Source organism: Dermacentor andersoni, chromosome 4 (genome assembly GCF_023375885.2).
Source record: "Dermacentor andersoni chromosome 4, qqDerAnde1_hic_scaffold, whole genome shotgun sequence".
Lineage (NCBI taxonomy): Eukaryota > Metazoa > Arthropoda > Arachnida > Ixodida > Ixodidae > Dermacentor > Dermacentor andersoni.
Genome location: NC_092817.1, coordinates 176,462,938 through 176,481,444, shown reverse-complemented (window position 1 = coordinate 176,481,444; position 18,507 = coordinate 176,462,938). Strand labels below are relative to the sequence as shown.

The following is an 18,507-nucleotide window of genomic DNA, read 5'->3' as shown; positions in this document are numbered from 1 at the left end:
GCAAATACCCAAGAAAGTGGACGAGTAAACGACGCCGAGGTATCTCAATCGTTTACAGCATCTCACGCGTTATGCGAAGATCTGGGATCGTTCCCCACCTGCGGCGAGTTGTTTTTTCTCACCCGCTTTCATTTCTATTAAATTATCATTTCCTTAATTCAATGGTTAGGTAATCTAATGGTCGAGTAACAATCTACAGGCACCAAGACCCGGAAGGCAAAGCGACCTTGATCTCGTGGAACGCGCTTTTTGGGTGGTTCTTGGCTAATCACAGAAGAGAGCACATAAAAAGTAATACTAGTTCCGTCCAATGTGGCAGTTTAAACCATGAACAGAAAGGAAGCACCAGAAATGGAATAGCTCCACCAAAGCAAAGAAGTTCAAAAGGCATTCATGCGGCTGAAACTCCTTAGTCAACTGTAGAGAGCGAGCAGCAAACTGTAGGATTGGAATGTTCCGCAGCGCATGCCAGTTGAAACACTTTTGTTTTTTGTAAAATAGTGTTTGCCTGAGTTGTTTGCTTCACATAGCAAGAACGATTTCCTGTAGAAAGCACTCAGAAATTCACAAGGAGCTACATTGTTGCTGGACGTCGCTAGGTTATCAAGTGAATGTCAAAATTCTTTTTTGACATTTTTTATACCATTTTGCAACCAATGGTGCTGTTTTCCTTGTCTTCCTTGACTCAGGGGCATAGACCGTTCTTACTACTTAGCCTGTCTCCTTTTTTTGTTAGTAGTTCTGATGGTCAACAGATGGTCATGATGGCGCGGCTTCCTCAATCGTCATAACATTTAAATTTGCGCGACAATTCCTCTTTACACTTTTCTAAAACCTTGATGTCGCGTATTTTCCTGCGCAATAGTAATGATGAAAAGCAAGATGCCCGGCGGGAGCTGCTTTCCAGAGATTCTGCTTGTGCTCGTGTCTCGTCATGCAGACATCAGCTTGTTTGGTACATGCATCATCAGCCACATGAGTAAAGGCATATCAAAGGTGGCCACTTTTTTCTGGTAGTGCATTGAATGCTGGGGTTTTACATGGCAAAACCACAATTTGATTTTGAGGCACGTCATAGTGTGGGATTCTGGATTAATTTTGACCACAAGGATATCTTTAACGTGCTCCCAACGCACTAGATAGCGGCGTTTTTGCATTTAGCCCACATCGAAATGCAGCCGCAGCGGCCAAAATTCGATAATCATAACAGCTAAGCAACCATTGCGGCTAATGTCAGGCAGTTTACTCCTTGCGGTTTTTTGTGCATTGTCTATTTTCCCTGCCATCGCTAACTAGTGCATACATTGAACACGCCTTGTTTGATGTTTACAACAGTACCGTGACGCCTTTTCTCCCGGCAATGTTCTTTATTTTGTCGGTTAGGCTTGTACTGTCGCATGCTGTATGGGCGGCAGCATGGTGCCCGAGGCTGAAAGCGCCCCAAGATTACACAGCGGCGCCGACATACCTAAAGTTGATTCCATTAATACCAGTAATCAGAATATTAATTTTTGTATGTTGGCGTGGGTATGCTGCTTTGGACCTCGTGAACTACGGACACCATGTCGCAGCTCATATTCCGCGCGACTCTACATACGGCACAATGGCAACCTTCTTTGTTGTCTATCTAGCATCTACTTCCTGTTGAAGCCTGCTATTCCAGCGTCTCGCATTCTTATGGAGCGCTTCAGCCACAGCTACAACAGGCCTTTGGGGTAGTCAGCACTGCTGAGCGCTGTGATCTGGTAAATGGACTTTATTCTATACGCGATGGCACGACTTATTTAAAACGGCTTGTAGAACAATCGTCACTATGGCACGATGGGCCTTACCTTCGAAGAGAAACACTTCGAGTAGCACGAGACGCGCTCATGCAACAGTTTCCTGCCATACGACTCCCAACATTCAGAGAATGTTAAACGAGCCACCATGGCCACGGCTTGGCATAGCTTTTCAGACTTCTCGGGGGCCGTAAAAACGTATGAAAGCTACGTGGGAGAATTATGCAAAATCTGCAACCCCTTCCCTGATAAAAGGCAAGGCTGCCGCAACAAATTCAACGACGACTATGATACTCCCTAATGCGATATTTTAGCGCAGCTCTATTCGTATTTTCTTTTTGCGCTATATTGAGTGGCACGGCCAATATCCATCGTGCAGCAATTTTGTAACGAAGCGAACTATTGAGCGACTTCCTCGCTTGTAGGAAGATCGCGAGAGGCAAATTATGGGTGACGCATGGGCGCGATTCCCAGCAGCCGCTGAAGACATACCTTTGCTTATGCAGTGCTTTGTATCTATATATATCAGTAGACGCACTCGCCGCATGCCTTACTGCTGGCGTCATCGCTGAACAGACGTGGCGCGTTACTCAGGCGTCATATTGAAGAGATCGTCACCACTCAACACGTCTTGGGTGGCACTACACTTTTCTTCTCACGCTTTCGCCATGCCCACTGTCTCCGCTTTCTTCCTTGCGCTCACTTTGTTATCGTCGTTTTTCCTCCCAGGATGCGCTCTGTGTTCGCTCTCTCATCATTCGCTGTTTTCTTTTGCTCGGTGACCGCGAAGGACGCCTAGGGACAGCGTCGCTCATCCCAGGAACGGGCGCCAAAGAGCTGCGGCTTAAAATATATTATGAAAGAACACATCTCACGACGACTGTCGACGGTGAGGCGAATAGTAGTCGAGGAATGTAGCGACAGACAACATTCCTGAAGCCACGTTTCTTTGGCACGTGTAGTGGTGATCCTGAGATATCTATTGCTTCGACTATATGACACATAGTTGGATATTGTCCCACTATGTTTCGGCAGTAACTTGCCGAGGTCGCACATGAACATGGGGGATTGAAGACGCCTAAAGGACGCTGACACTGTGACGATGAGATGACGATGAAGGAATGATATCGACGGAACAACAAAGGCATAAAATGACATTGAGATGCCGATTTTGGAAATACGACAACAGTATAACCCTGAAAACTTGACTATGAGGGCATGAGGACAATTATACGATGATGACTCTATCACAACGATGACGTGATGTTTACTGTATGACAACCAGAAGAAGCGGGAGTGACGACGATGACACAACCAAGACGGCATGATGACGAAGGCATGACAATGGATGCGTCATAGCGTCTGTGTGACGACGACTAAAGATGACGATGGAATGAAAACGGTGGCATTATCGCGATTGAATGGCGACAGCATGATTGTGACATAATGACGAGCAAGGAATGACGTTGAGGCATCGACAGAGGTGGCATGATGATGACGGCATGTTGATAATTGGATGATGATACTGAAATGATGACGACGATGAAATGACAGCGTGACAACGATGGCACGACGACAAAGGTATCACGACGACAGCATGTCTAAAGTCGAACGTGGAAATTAAAACGACGAAGACCAATACTGCGTTCCGTTGACGGTATGGCAACGAATACATGACGACGGCTCCATGACGACGGTGCAGTGACGATGGCATGACAACGGCATGACGCCAATGGCAAGACGACGAGGGTATATTGACAATAGCGTTTTGGTTACAGCCTCTCGACACCTTTATGGCGATGATGTCGAGACGACGACAGCATAACGAGAGTTGTAGGTCAAAGCTAGATTGACGAGCGTGGTACATCAGCGACGGCATTACGACAATGTTCTCACAATGGAACCATGGTAGCGATTTCCTGGAGATGGCGGCAGGACAAGTCCAGTATAATCGCAATGGAATGGCGACAGCATACGAGTGCAATACAATGACGAGCAAACATTGACCTTTATCGAGCGTCGAAGGCGGTATGACGGTGAAGACACGGTGAAATTTTGATGACGTTACTGAAGTGATGACAATAATAAAACAGCAGCGTGAAGACGGGGCATGACAACGGCTGTGTCACGAAGATGGCGTGATTACGACGGGGTCATGATGGCATTCGGATGACGAAGCAGAGAGCACGTCACCATCCAATAGCCCAAGCTGTTAAACGATTGGAACCCTGGGTGAGAGTAGAAGGCGGGACGACGACAGCTTGGCGAAAGTGAGATAACGAAGCTGAAATGACGACAGTTAAGCGACCACGACTGCATCGCGACCAGAAGCACATACCTTGTGGACCAAGCCGGCGCACAACTTGGGCCACTGGGCCGGCGAAAGAGGATAGATAGATAGATAGATAGATAGATAGATAGATAGATAGATAGATAGATAGATAGATAGATAGATAGATAGATAGATAGATAGACAGGCAGATAGATAGATAGATAGATAGATAGATAGATAGATAGATAGATAGATAGATAGATAGATAGATAGATAGATAGATAGATAGATAGATAGATAGATGGATAGGTAGATAGACAGATAGATAGATAGATAGATAGATAGATAGATAGATAGATAGATAGATAGATAGATAGATAGATAGATAGATAGATAGATAGATAGATAGATAGATAGATAGATAGATCGATAGATAGATAGATAGATAGATAGATAGATAGATAGATAGATAGATAGATAGATTTTAAACGCCGGAAGTAGGCAAAGAAGGCGTTGTTTGCCAGAGGGCACTACAATGTGGTGGATTATAGCCTTGTGAACACGGCCTTGTGGGAACGACAGGCTTACATGCGTGATACATGCTGCGTTTTCGGATACATGCCTGGGCTTTCGCTGCCCACGAGATCAGTCCTCGAGTTTTCCTAATGGCCTTCGTTTTCTTGGAACTCCGCTGCATTAATTATCTCACGTTCAGTAGACATGGTGAGATCCGAAGCTTTTTGCGGGAACTTCATTTCCGGGCTTCGATCGCATCGGCTAATAAATAATACTGAACTGCACAGGCGTGCTAATATCGGACTGCGCTATCCTTAGCGATTTTTCATAGAGGTGTAGATACAGAAATGCAAGCCTTAAATGCAATTAGCTCATGGAGGCACATGCAAATAGCGTGTAAGGCAGCCGTATAAGCCTCGACGTTTGTACAATGTGTCTTCTTGTGCTGTAAGAACTGTCTTTTGATATGTTTTTCCGTCGCATGAAATAAACTAGTTTATTGTAAATGTGCTTTTTTATCATATATCCCTGCATTTCTTACTTTCTCCCTGCTCAAAAGGGCTGGCCTTCTTTCTGTCATTCTTATTTTACAGAGTTACAGTCATGGCTGTGGGCGCCGTGCAAGACATGGGAAGGCCCAATCACTCTGGCGTGACCATAAGGATATCAATAAGGAAGACACTGGACACCTACATATTTTTTCCCGACTACGGTTCCGAGCCGGTCGTGGCAGCCTTCGACGATCTTGTGTTGACTGGCCACCAATACGCACCTAGATTCTCGAAGAACTTCAGCGTAAGACAAGTTCATATGGTGAGTATTCATATGACCTGAATGCTGGTTTTTAAAAGTGACAACTTCAGCAGCTGCTCTGATAATAGGTAGTTTACATTACCCAGAACAGTCCGGTTTCCCAGCTCCATTTGAGGTATTATAAAGGACCATACAATTTGCGTAACTTTTTTGTAGTGTTCATATTTGACAAAGTATTGCAATCCGAAACGTGTGTTTGTCGTGAAACTATTTAGAGCATATTAGAGCTACAATAACGGTAAGGCGGTGCGAGTAATAGGAAAGAATTATAGGCATCAGCGCCGCTAGAGTTGGCAAATGTGATTTTCGCGCCTAAATAACAGATCATATCTGACTTGGAACTTGACAAAACATGGATTGGCTGATTAGCAATGGTGGCTCACGGTAACTATACAAATGAGGCAGCGCCGAGTGACGTGGGTTCGTCCTCTTTGGAAGTAAAATAAACACATTGTCAAGGCAATTATAAAGAAAGACAGACAGAATACATGAAATAGAAAGGGTGACTGCTCTGGCGAAATATCTGCGCCAGAGCCACGGACACGTAATAAGAGAAAAGATTAAGAAAGTTATCAACCAAGTGGAGTGAAGCTTTCAGTACAAATAGAAGCATGGAGTCCTGAAGAAAAGAAATTGTGAGCCATTCCCCACTGCAAAGGTGGCTGCCCAGCGAAGCTGTTTTTCCCACGACACGGACGTGACACATAATTTTCGACAAAGGAAAGAACTCAATTTTGGTCTCCATGGCTGGTCATCGTGACGAAAGGTACGCACACTGAATTTTTCATTCTGATTGCTGATCTGTATTTTGTATGCGTGATGAAAAATATTTTAAGCACTGTTCGCTTCACTTTGCTGGGGACTTGTAGCAGCTTGCTTACTGGGCTATGAGCGAGAGAGGGACGTAGTAAGTTTATTAGGAATGCCTGCAACGCAATTAGCCTTCCCTTCTAAGAGAGGCGTCATCGTCACGCGGCCACGACGTCTTCCCGGCGTGTGGCGCCTCTGCCCCGCCTGTGGCCCTTTGGTCGACCGCACCTGTCCCTTTTTTGAGGTGGCAGCCTCCCTCCAGTTTCGCTCAGTCGTTACCTTTTGAGGGCCGCCGAGATCTGCTGGAGGGCCTGGGCTTGGACCTCATGATCGTTGCACCTCGTTGCCGCCTCAATCCATGGTAGGATGGTTGTCATCGTTATAGATTCGTGAGGATTCTTGCAACAGTCCCAAAGGAGGAGAGCTGCAGTGGCTCTTTCCTTTCGGCACACACAACAGAGGTCAGTCACATACACTCGGGTACACGTGGGTCATCAGCACCGGGGTAAATAACCCCACCGTATGAAGTTGTCGATATAACACCGCGTCCTTACGGACGCGGTCCTTACGGTCCAACACCGGTCCTTACGCGTCCTCTAGTCTGTGCCACTTCACAATTTCGTTGTAGAAGGTCAATGTCTCCTTGGTTTCCCACCACCACGATGGGTCGTCCGCAGTAGCAGCGGCATGGTTGGCTAGTCCTCGCGCCGCCGCCTTCGCCGTCTCGTTGTGGTTTTCGTTGCCGCTATCCGACACATCGGTGCCCATGTGCGCCGGAAACCACTTCATCACGACGCACCTATTTTCACTCGTGAGATTGACCGCACGCAACACAGGCGCGGCTTCACCACACACCCTTGCTCTGGCGTAATTTCTCACTGCCCTCCTGGAATCACGGAGCACAGTGGTGCACTCGGAGTGGGCGATGGCCAGGGCAATGCCCACCTCCTCGGTTCTACGCGCGCCCCGAGTCTGCACACTCGCCGCAGTTCTCGTTTCACCGGTCGATGCCCCAACGACTGCTGCAGCGAACGCCTTTCTGTGATCAGGATACCCTGCCGCGCCCACAAACACGGCAGTGCTGTCTTTGGCATGGAGATCGATGAGCGCCTTGGCCCTCGCTACCCACCGCTCTTTGTGGAATGCAGGGTTCATGTTGCTTGGCACCGAACATATCTGTAACCGTCTGCTAATTGCGTCTGGTGCAGGAGCTCCTATATCTTCCGGTCCCCTTTCCTTTGGCCCCAGGCATAGGTCACGTAGCACTTGTCTACCGGTTCTTGTTCCCGATGGCCTCGCGACCTGGGTAGTCCTCTGCGCCTCGGCGACTTCTTCCAGGGCGCTTTGCACTACCAGGGCCAGGAACTTGTCGGTGCTTGTGCAGTCAAGAAGTCTGAGTGCTGCCTTGTACGCCTTGCGTATGAGTGCATTGATCTTATTTAGCCTGCACTACCTCCAGTTGTGGAAAGCAGCAACGTATGCAATGTGGCTTATAGCGAAGTATTCCACTAGCCCGGTGAGGCTTTCTTCCTTCATGCCTGCTGTTCTGCGTGACACCCTCTTGATGAAGTGAATGGCCGTGCTGACATTGGCCGCGAGATGGTTGACCGTCTTACCGTTCACTTGTTTGTGCTCAATCAGCGTCCCCAGCACTCGGATTTTCTCGACATCTGGGATCGTGTGACCGCCGCTCGTATTGGTCTTTTTTGTCTCTTGCTCCCTCGCAGGTTGGTTGCCTTTCGTCTTCCTAGCTGCTCATTTCGGTGGAATCACCAACAGCTCAGACTTGCTTGGGGACCAAACAAGCCTACACCCGTCCAGCTGCTCCTCGACAGCGTCAACCGCCTCTTGCAATGTACTCTCGATGTGTCCGTAATTTCCCTCTGGGACCCAGAACGTTATGTCGTCGATATAGATGGTGTGTCGGGCCCCCGCGACTCGCGAGAGCCGCTCGGCCGTGCCTATCATTACAAGGTTGAAAAGTAATGGCAAGATGACCGAGCCCTGGGGGGTCCCGACACTGCCGAGCTTCTTTTGGAGCCGCAGGTCACCGGCGATGATCTCGGTGGTCCACTCCGTCACAAAATCCTTGATGCACGCATATGTTCTCTTGCCCATGTTCAGCCGTCAGACCTGGGCCATGGTCGCAGTGTGTCCCTCTTTATCCAAAGCGCTCTGCTGGTCCAAACCCAAGATGGCTCGCTTGTCTTTCGTGGTGGTAGTGTCATCGAGGGCTTCATTTTCCAGTTGGAACATGGCGTCCTGAGTTCCCAGCTTGTTTCGGAACCCGATAAAGCTGTTTGCGTAAAGCCTCGAATCTTGCAGGTAACTCTGCCACCTGTATAGGAGTATATGCTCCAACGCTTTGCCCACACGGGACGCAAGCGAGATCAGCTGGAGGTTCTCAATGTTTGGTGGCTTGCCCGGCTTGGGAATCAAGATGGTCTTGGCTGTTTTCCACTGCCGGGGTAGCGACCCGGCTCACCAGCAAATGTTGAAGCATGCCGTGAAGTTCCCAATGGCTCCTTCGCTAAGATTTTTCAGCGCTCTGTTCCTAACGCGGTCGGGACCAGCGGCGCACATGCTGTTGAGAATGCGCAGGGCAACCCTTACTTCGCATACTTCAATGTCTCGATCTAGCCACTCGTTTGCTTCGCCTTGGTAGTACTTGTCATCGAGGCGTTTCTCCACTTCGTCTCCCCCGTGCTCGGTTAGCGTCCTGTGGACGATCTTGGCAAGGTTGTGGTGCTCGTGAGACTTGGTCGTGGTCGTATCCAAAAGATGTCCAAGTAACTTGACAGCGTGCACCTGGCCGTTCACGCGGTTCCAAACATAATTCAATTGCTGAGTGCATAGCGCTCTGCTTTGGGATTCGATCTCGCGGTTAAGTTCGGCGACCTGCTTGCGTATCTTTCTGTTTCTCCGCTGCATCTTCCACATCGACAGGATGGACTGCTTGGCCACGATGAGGTGGGCCAGGCGGCCGTCGACCCTGTGGACTCACTCGTCCGTCTCGTTTTCCTTGGTGGCATCTTCTACCTTGTTTACAATCTCGGTCGACCACTCCTCAATGTCTGTAATTACCTTCTTCTCCTCGGGTAACAACCCTCGAAACGCGCTCCAATTCGAAAGTATGTTTCAGAAAATTTCAGCCGACTTCTTCGGTGCCACCGAGCGGGAAAGCGACTTCCACAATGTAATGATCGCTGCCCAACTCGTGCTCCGTGTATCGCCATTAAAAGTCCGCCGTAACGCCGCCGTTACCCCAGACGAAAGTGAGATCGTGCGATGCGTCTCGGGTGATCGAGTTCCCGATTCTTGTAGGGTATGCTGGGTTGGTGACTAGATTTAGTCGCAGGTCGGCAGCATCTTTCATCAATTCCCTGCTCTTTGCCAATGTTTTGGGGTAACCGCAGGCTTGATTCGGCGCCTTAAGGTCCCCGCAGATTACCAGCCTGCTGTCGGGCCCCGCGATGTTGCACTCTTTGTGTTACAGTGCTTTGAATTTCTGCTTTTCTTGTGACGGGCTAGTGTACACGCTTATCAGAAAAGTGCTTTCCTTCTGCTTTTTCCCGGTAACCACCTCTACCATGGTGTGCTCAATTGTGCTTTTGTTCAACAACTCGTACGCGACGTACGTGATTTCTTTTCCCACCAGGGGTAAACTTCCTTGCCGTTACTGCCGGCCGCCGCCCGGAGGCTTGGCGGGCACGCTTGCGACCGGTAACCTGAGAGCTTGACCTCTGCAATGAGGGCTCTTGCAACATGATGATATCTGGCTTTCTTGATACTTCTTCTAAGTGTTGCTGAAGTACAGCCTTTTTCTCAGCAAAACCGTTGCTATTCCAATGCCAGACAAGGAGGCCTTCCACTGTTGTTGTGGTTGAGGTGGTTCATGCCCTACCCATGTTTGCTAAAAGTTATCCATTTGCGTCGCCAAGTTCTGTGCTGTCGTAGCCAATTGGTGGTACGTCTGTTCAATTGCTACTACGCGGTCAGTGATTGTCTTGGTGAACGTCGCGCGAATACACTCTTCAAAGCGGTTGAGCCTATTTGCAAGGTTGTCTACCCTATCGCTGACTCTACGCTCTTTGAGATTTTCAATTGCCATTCTCTTGGGCGCCGGACCCGCCGCGGCCGCGTTCTCTGTACTCGGGTTTACCGCTACTTCTGGTTCATCCTCGGTCATTGCATCTGCTGTGGTGGTGGCGATAACTGCTGTGCTTGCTGCTGCTGTAACTAGATGGCCAGCATCCTCTTCATCTCTGCCAATTTTTTACTGACCTTATTGACTGTCCCCTTTAGTTCAAAGTTCTTCCGCAACGCCTCATTTCCTTCTCCAAGCGCCTTCATTGCCTGACTTTTGTCTTTAAATTTCATTCTGCCACTTTGCAATGTCGGTGACTGCTTCTGCTGCCGCTGCTGCTGTTGCTGCTGCTCTCTCTTGTCTACCCCCGACTTTACTGGGTCTGCCCAGCCGACTCTGTCTTTGGATTGATATTGGCGGCGGCGGCTCATGCTTCTGTTCCGGCTTTCGCAGTTCTCCGAGCGCGAGCGTGACTCATGGTGACCAGCTGTTCCGCTCGCTCATCTGACGTCAGCAATGGTGGAAACTCTCTGCGCGCAAGATGTTGCTGTACGCGCTGCTCCGCATTCTTGCGCTCCCACTGCCTTTTGGTTACTGAGTAGGGAGCTTTGTATTTGTTGTGCATTTTATATCGGCCGTTAGGTGTTGTCCCCTACAGAGCTTGCATTTAGGGTTACACTCGTGGCCATCGACAGCGTTTTGGGCCCCACAGTCGAAGCACACTTTCAAGTTCGAGTTAGGACAAACATCTCTTGTGTGGCCTACTTTGCCGCACTGTTTGCAGACATCAAAATGCTTGCGGTAGAGACTGGACCTTTTTAACACATTGCCGTAACATACATAATTTGGAACCTTTTGGCCTTCAAAAACTATTATTACCGTAGGCAAATTACCAATTCTTTACGCCGCTCTGGCTAATAGATTTCTTGAGTTAACGCTGCGGTCAATGACCGCTGGACTATCTTCGATGGGAATGCCTGAAATGATCCCCTAGACCATACCATATGGTGTGGTTTGGTACGCGCCTACTTCGTGTATCTTGTCCGCGATGCGGATGACTTTAATCTTGCCATGGGACAAAGCACGCCTCTTATCGGGTGTACGCACCACAATGATATTCTGGCGTAGGTTGGGGTAGAAGGTATCCGCCGCACCATCTTCCCTCGAAACCCTCGCCGCTGCCATGATGGCCGACTCAACAATCCCTGTCTGCGTTCTTGCGATGTTTAGGCCTCCCCGTGGTCTCACAATCACTTTCGTGTCTTCTCTTGGCAGCACGTCTGGCATCCTAGCTGCCCTTGTTGTCGATGCGATCACTTTTCTGTTGAAGTGGTCTCTCGGTTTAGGCCTGACTGGCGAGTGGCGGAGCCCTCGCTCACCGGGGCAGTTATGCGCTGGCTCACTTGCCACCCGCCGATACCATTGTGGAACTCCTCAGGGGAAACCTCTTCCACTTGCACCACGACGCACGTCTGACCGTGGCAAGGACTCGACGTCGTCGGAGACGTGGCCCTCTCCCTCTCTGACGTCATGTCGTATGCTTTCGCGCCGGGATCACGCTCAATCCCGGCAGCCGTGGAGCAAGCCTAGGCTAAGGTCACCACCACACAGACGCCGGCGATCATGTTCCAGAAAATGGCGAAATGCCTTACACCGAAAATTGGGTTTTGGGCGATTCATAGCGCCTTCACAAATACACTGGTAACAACGAAACTGCGATTTGAACCACAAGGCTCTGCCAAATCGGTCAATGAATACGGATGCAAGTGCCAATGTTCAACTAGAGAATCATGAGCATTTCATTTATTGCTTGCTTACGGGCGTGATGTGATAACGTGAAGGATTAAGCAATCATCCACAATCTCCATGACACAAACTGCGGAATCCGAACCTATTAATACGTACACGATTTTCTCAACGATTGCACGGCTACGGTGGGTATCGGCAACATCCGAAGTGACAAGTTCGAAATGCCCAACTAAAGAACTCCACAAGGTTCAGTCATTTCACCTTTTCTGTTCTAACTCGCCATGATTAAGCTCACACAGCAACTCGATGACATCTAAGGTTTAAGCCGTGCAATATACGCCGACGATATAACGTTATGGGCAAAAGCGCCCACAACCGGCCAACAGCAAACTACTCTCCAAGAGGGAATCGATTAGGTAGAACAGTATCTCTCAAGATGCGGTTTCCAGACCGCCCCCGAAAAATCAGAGCTGCTTATACTCAAGGCAAGGACCCCAGGAAGACCACCAGCCTACGTCGCCCCAGATCCGAACGTCAGACTCAATGGAATTCATATCCCTCAAGCTGGCTCCCTCAGCGTCCTTGGCCTCACAATACATAAAGATGGCTCTGTTACAGCTACACTTCCGAAGCTTCAGGAGAGCCTAACACAAGTAACCCATCTCACTCGGTGTATAACCACCCAAAGAAGACTTACAGAGCAAGAAACCGTCCATTTAATCCAAGCACTCCTTTGAAGACGGATCACATATGGTACCCCGTATCTATTCCCCAAGAAAGCTGAAATTGAAAAACTCAACATGGTCATCAGAAAAGCAATCGAGAGCGCACTAGGACTTCCCACTACCACCTCCACCACGACACTCCTCAAACTTGACCTCCATAACAACTGGGAATTAATTAGTGAAGTGCACAGAGCCAGCCAGCTGGAACCCCTTAACCTGAGTCAGACACAGCAGTACTTCGCAAACTCGCATACAGGGCAAAATTCACAGCACACTCAGACAAGAAAGCCCCATTGGCGCCACTTTTTCGTGACACTATCGCAGTCGCACAATACCTGGCAACATGCATGCAACATACCACAAAAACAGAAGACAAAGAAGAGTTAGAGCTTTCAGAAGAAATACTCAAAGAGCCCCAACACGAGATATACGGATGCGGCAAAATACCCATGTAGGAAAGCATACGCAATTACCGTGACCAACAACCAAGGGAAAGAGCTTGTCGCTGCCACTATACCGGCCAGAAATCCAGAAACGGTGGAGGAAGTGGCCATCGTACTCGGCATCGCCGCATAGAAAGACACAGCAACCATATTGAGCTGCCCGCAAACGGCATGTAGAAACCTACGAAAAGGCAGAATTTCTGCCGCAGGAGTGAAGATTATAAAATAAATAACAAGATGCCAAGGACTACCCGAAACATACTTCGCATGGACCCCAGGCGACGAACACCTGGCCGCAAACGAAGCACCACATGCTGTCACCCGAGAGCATACGAGCCGGGATTTCCTGCCGCACGGTCTCCAGAAAGTGACGAGGGAGCAGGACATACCCACCAACAACGCCGTAATATTGCAACATTAACGACTGGAAGGAAGACAACATCCTCTACCGCATCCAAAATTAAGCAAGGAAGAGGCCAGCGTCCTCCGTAGACTAAACGAATACGTATGTCCATGGAATCATCATGCACCGGAGGCACCCCCCCCCCCCCATATTCTCATACATATGCCGATATTGTGATATACCAGACACCGTCCAACACATGGTGTTGGTGTGCCCACATCGCGAGAAATACAGTCAAGATGATGCCTCAGAATAGCTACAAGCGATCGAATAAACGTGGGAGGCAATGTTAAAGGCACAGAGCCTGGAAGATCAGCGAAGTCTGGTGGACTGGACCCGGGCTGCGGCATTACCCACCGGCTTTCTGGACTAAGAGAGCCGCCCACCTAGGAAAAAGAAAGAACACTTTCTCGCTCTTTCTCACAATAAACGTTCATTCCTCCTCCTCCTTACGGGGGTATGAACCATGGGTGATGATAGTTTTTGTCCGCGAAGAACAAAATACATGGAACCCTAGCCATGTACAGCTTTGCTGTAAAAAAAGTGAGAGAAATAGAGACGGTAAATTGGATGCAAAGGGGAAAAAATTAAGAGCCATTCCATTCTGTGAAGGTCAATGACTAGCGAAACTGTTTATCATACAACACAGAGGTGACGCAGAGTTTTGAACATAGGTATGGACTCGTTTACTGTGATATTTAGATACATTCACGAGGACGATGGCACCGTCGCCATGGGAAGCCGGAGAAAGTTAGGTGCGTGTGACGTTTACATGGGACCGCCTCCACTGGAGAGCGGAAGGAAAGGAGAGGAGATCCGCAGCGCTTGGAACTCCTACAAAAAGAGGGCGGTGTGAACATAGGCATGGCCAACGCTGGTCAAAGTGTTGTATCTGTAGCTTAATATTTGATGCGGGTTGTATTTGTGCCCAAGATATTACACTTGTTTTCGCAAGTTGGTGGAGCGCTTGAAGCCTGCTTCACCTCTGACGCTTGCCGGCCTGGTATTGCATGATGTTCGGGATCGGCCCACAGGTCATTGGTGTACGGACATCAATCTGCTGGAAACTAGCCATCTAGAGCTTCGCTCCAAAAAGACCCCGAGAATATACTAGGGCAAGAAAGAAATCAGGAGGGAACTTTTCCACGGTGACACGGTGGCTTGCTATTTGATGGACAAGCTGGCTGCCTAACGACAAGCTTAGGAACATATTCAGCACACCAGCATCTGTTTGCTGCAGAAAAAGTCTGGATGGAACACAGCGGATTGTGTTGGAATACTAAGATGTTCAACCAGACAGAATGGCTGGGAATGTCCATCATTCATAAGCGCTGATGTTTAAGCTGATGGACCCTCCGAGGTTGCTAAGTGGCTATGTTGTTAGGCTACTGAGCAGAGGATCACGGGATCGAATTCCCCCATCGCTCGTCGCTCCCATCGACATCGAACTGCGGCCAGTGTGGCCGCAGTTCAATGGGGGCGAAATGCGAGAACACCCGCGTACTTAGATTTAGGTGTACGTAAAAGAGCCCCAGCTGGTGGAAATTTCTGGAGTCCTATACTACGGCGTGCCTCATAATCAGAAAATGGATGTGCCACGTGAAACCCCATAATTTTTTAAGGCTGATGGGAGCACTAGCATGTCTGCAGTCTGGATAACGCGATTAGAGTGTCCGTATAAAAAAAACTGCGAAGAGGTGGAGTAGACATTGTTGCATTCATGTGCAAGGCTACGGTATAGAAATAGTCAAAAATCTAGACTGCAAGGGGTTTAATAGAAGTAACTATATCAAAGTGGTCAGGGAACTATTTATTGTCGCCCACTTTCAAAGAGGACAACATTAAGAAGAAGACGTTAGGGACCATCAGAATGATAAGGAGGAGCGCGCGGTTGTAACATCGCTATCCCATAGACTTCGTTATAGAGGGAAGGAAAGTGGCCTATTTATTCAATGTTGTTTTTTTTTTCAATCCATAATAAACACTTTTTTAGAGAGGACTATTTCTGCGCAAAAAACCGCTTTTTGCAGCTTTATTAGACCCAGAAACTCAATATCGCTGTACTGACCCGAAATACAGTTGCATTTGCCTGCATCTGTGTCCTACATGACATACTTAAAATTCACAGCAAAGACATATACACATCACGTCGCTTCATAGTAATTTCTACGGCAAATGAAAGTCATATATGAGTCCAATATATTGAACGACTATTTACAATATTGGTAAATTTTTACCACCATTTCGACAGCCCTTGCGTCACTGAGTATAACACCATCTGCTCCCCTGGAAGCGTAACGCGCTTGTACATAATTCGCAGTCGCCGTTCCCTATATAAAAGAGCGCATCGTAAATGCTTATGAAGTCCTGCTGTGACCGAAGAAAGGAAGAAGCTATCTCCCGAGGCAGCTCATCGTTGTTCTGCTGTGAACAGCGTGATGGCTCACCTGACAAAAAGTGACCGGAGCCCATGACCAGAGCGAGGAACAGAAGCAATGTCTACACCGCAGACGTTAAAGTATCTCCAACTGTATAAACTGCGAGGGCAGTCATCCTGCTTACTCGCTTGCCTGCACAACATGGACAGAAGAAAATTTACGAATATAAATTTCAGGAAAGGGTGGAAGCGCCTGTCGTTGGTGCAAAACAAAATCTATTCTGTTGCACTGCAACAGGGTGCGGCAACACATCGGCCTTCAGAGCCTTCTCAGGTCACACACAGTGTGGCTGGGCCAAAGCCTACCGTGCCCTCAGTGGATGCAGCTAGCGTTGCACCATTCCCTCGAAAGCAGGCTGTGCGGACGCCAGGTCAGCACGCCCCAAGGCCTCTCCCCAATCGGGGAGGCCCAACTTGAAGGCACCCATGTGTCCAGCACGGACGTCCAGTGTATCTGAGGAAACGATAGACACAAGTCAAGGCAGCCCTGTGCCGTCGACGTCGGATGAAGGATGGGGCTTGTTGGATCGCCACAAAGAAGAGAGGCCTCGGATCAGGGGCCTGAAAGCAGAACCTATATCTCTGACTCCAATCATATAGTACAAAATGGCTTTCATACACAGGAATTTCAGGGGAATTTTACATAATCTAAATGACTTAAGGAACATACTAGACACACTCTCACCTGTGGCCCTTTGTTTACAAGAAACAAACTTAGGTTATAAACATGAAAACATTCTAAAAAAATAGCAAGTCTTCCGCCGCGACCGAGAGCACTCTAGCAAACTATCAGGTGGTGTTGCTACAATAGTTAAAAGTGGGGTCGCTGCTAAAGAATTTGACCTTAAAACTAAATTAGAAGCTGTGGCAGCCATCCTGCGCAAATTTAAAACAATTACACTATGCTGCGTATACCTGTAGCCACATCTTATAGTAACTACATGGATTGGAAAATCTTATAGAACACTTACCAGAGTCATATTTTATAGTCGGAGGTTTTAAGGCACTCTCCAGTTTCGAGCAGTGACAAACAAAACCGATTAAGAGGCCAAGGTATTGAGGATCTTAAACAGAGTAATAACCTGTGTCTGCTAAGCACCGGGAAACCAACCTATTGTTCACCTAGCTGAAGATAAATAAGATGTATTGATTTTTCTATTAGTTCACACTTTATTTTTACAGACCTAAAATACGCTATCCTGGACAACCCATATCGAAACAACCACCTACCTGTGCTGATTAGGTTAACATAGTCGCCGGAAGTAATCCCAGGAAAATCACGAGGGTGGAAGCTCAATTTAGCCCACTAGGCACTCTTTCAAGAAAAGGCCAACTTCGAAAAAAGTCTCAAATAATATCAGCATAAATTAACTTAATGAAGCTTTCACAAAATGTATTATTGACGCTGTAACTTGGTCATTGATTCACTCCTCTGGAGAAGTAACGCAATATACCAAAGTTGGTATACACAAGACTGTAGAGAAACGAAAAAAAGAACACTCGAAAGCCTTGGGAACTTTTCGCAGGTGCCCAGCAGCTGAAAATTTTGTAAATTGAAAAAAAGAAAGCGAAATCCCGATATATCCGCCGCAGTGCCGGGAAATCATCTAGAATAGCCACGTGTCCTCTATAAACAGCTCAACAACATCAAAACAAATGTGGAAGACGGTACGAAAGCAAAATAACAGCTGCCCCGCATTCCGACTTCCCCTCCTCATAGCCCCCGGTATACAGACAAGTATAGAAGAACCGGGCGACATATTGCGTGAACATTTCTTAGTAGCCTCCAGTTCGTCGCACTATGAAGAATCAATTCTAAAATTGAAAAATACAGCTGAGACCACCAATAAATGGCACTAGAAATGAACCTTACAATAGCTTAATTGCACTTCAAGAAATCCAGAGCACTGTCCGCTGGTAGACAGACTGCACCTGGCCCCGATAAAATACAGTATCAAATGCTAGGCCATCTCTGTGAACCTGCCGCAAAAGCCTTTTAAGATTTTTTCACAAAGTTTTGGTATCGGGGAAAATACCAGAAGCCTGGAAGAAAGCCATTATTGTTCAATTTTTGAAACCGGGAAAACCGCCAACCTCCCCCAGCAACTATAGGCCTATAGCCCTCACAAGCTGTCTTGCAAAGTCCTTTGAAAGTGTCTTGAATATTAGATAACTTTTGTGCTTGAAGCCCGTGAGCTTCCTGATATTTATCAATGTGGTTATAAAAAGGCATCCTCCACTAATGACCATCATAATGTTCATCATGAATATACGGTCCAAGAAGCTTTTATGCGAAAACAACCCTGTCTTGCTGTCATTATCGATATAGAGAAGGCATAACACAGAACCTAGAGGTTCGGGCTTCTTAAAGACTTGGTCAAGCTTAACATGCACGCCTGGATGTTTAACTGCATAAAAACTTCTTGTCTAACCGTTCGTTCCATATACGCCTAGAAGAGTTTCGTTCAGGA

The 18,507-nt window shown here is 47.9% G+C and overlaps 1 protein-coding gene across 2 annotated transcripts in view; it reads left to right on the top strand.

Moving 5' to 3' along the window:
• The window catches only part of LOC126530661 (uncharacterized), a 158,551-nt gene that overhangs the window by 111,901 nt on the left and 28,143 nt on the right, over positions 1-18,507 (top strand). For both annotated transcript variants that reach the window (XM_050177928.3, XM_072287977.1), the window contains exon 7: positions 5,163-5,382. In XM_050177928.3, the coding sequence (XP_050033885.2) occupies positions 5,163-5,382 (220 nt within the window). The remainder of the gene's footprint in view (positions 1-5,162; positions 5,383-18,507) is intronic.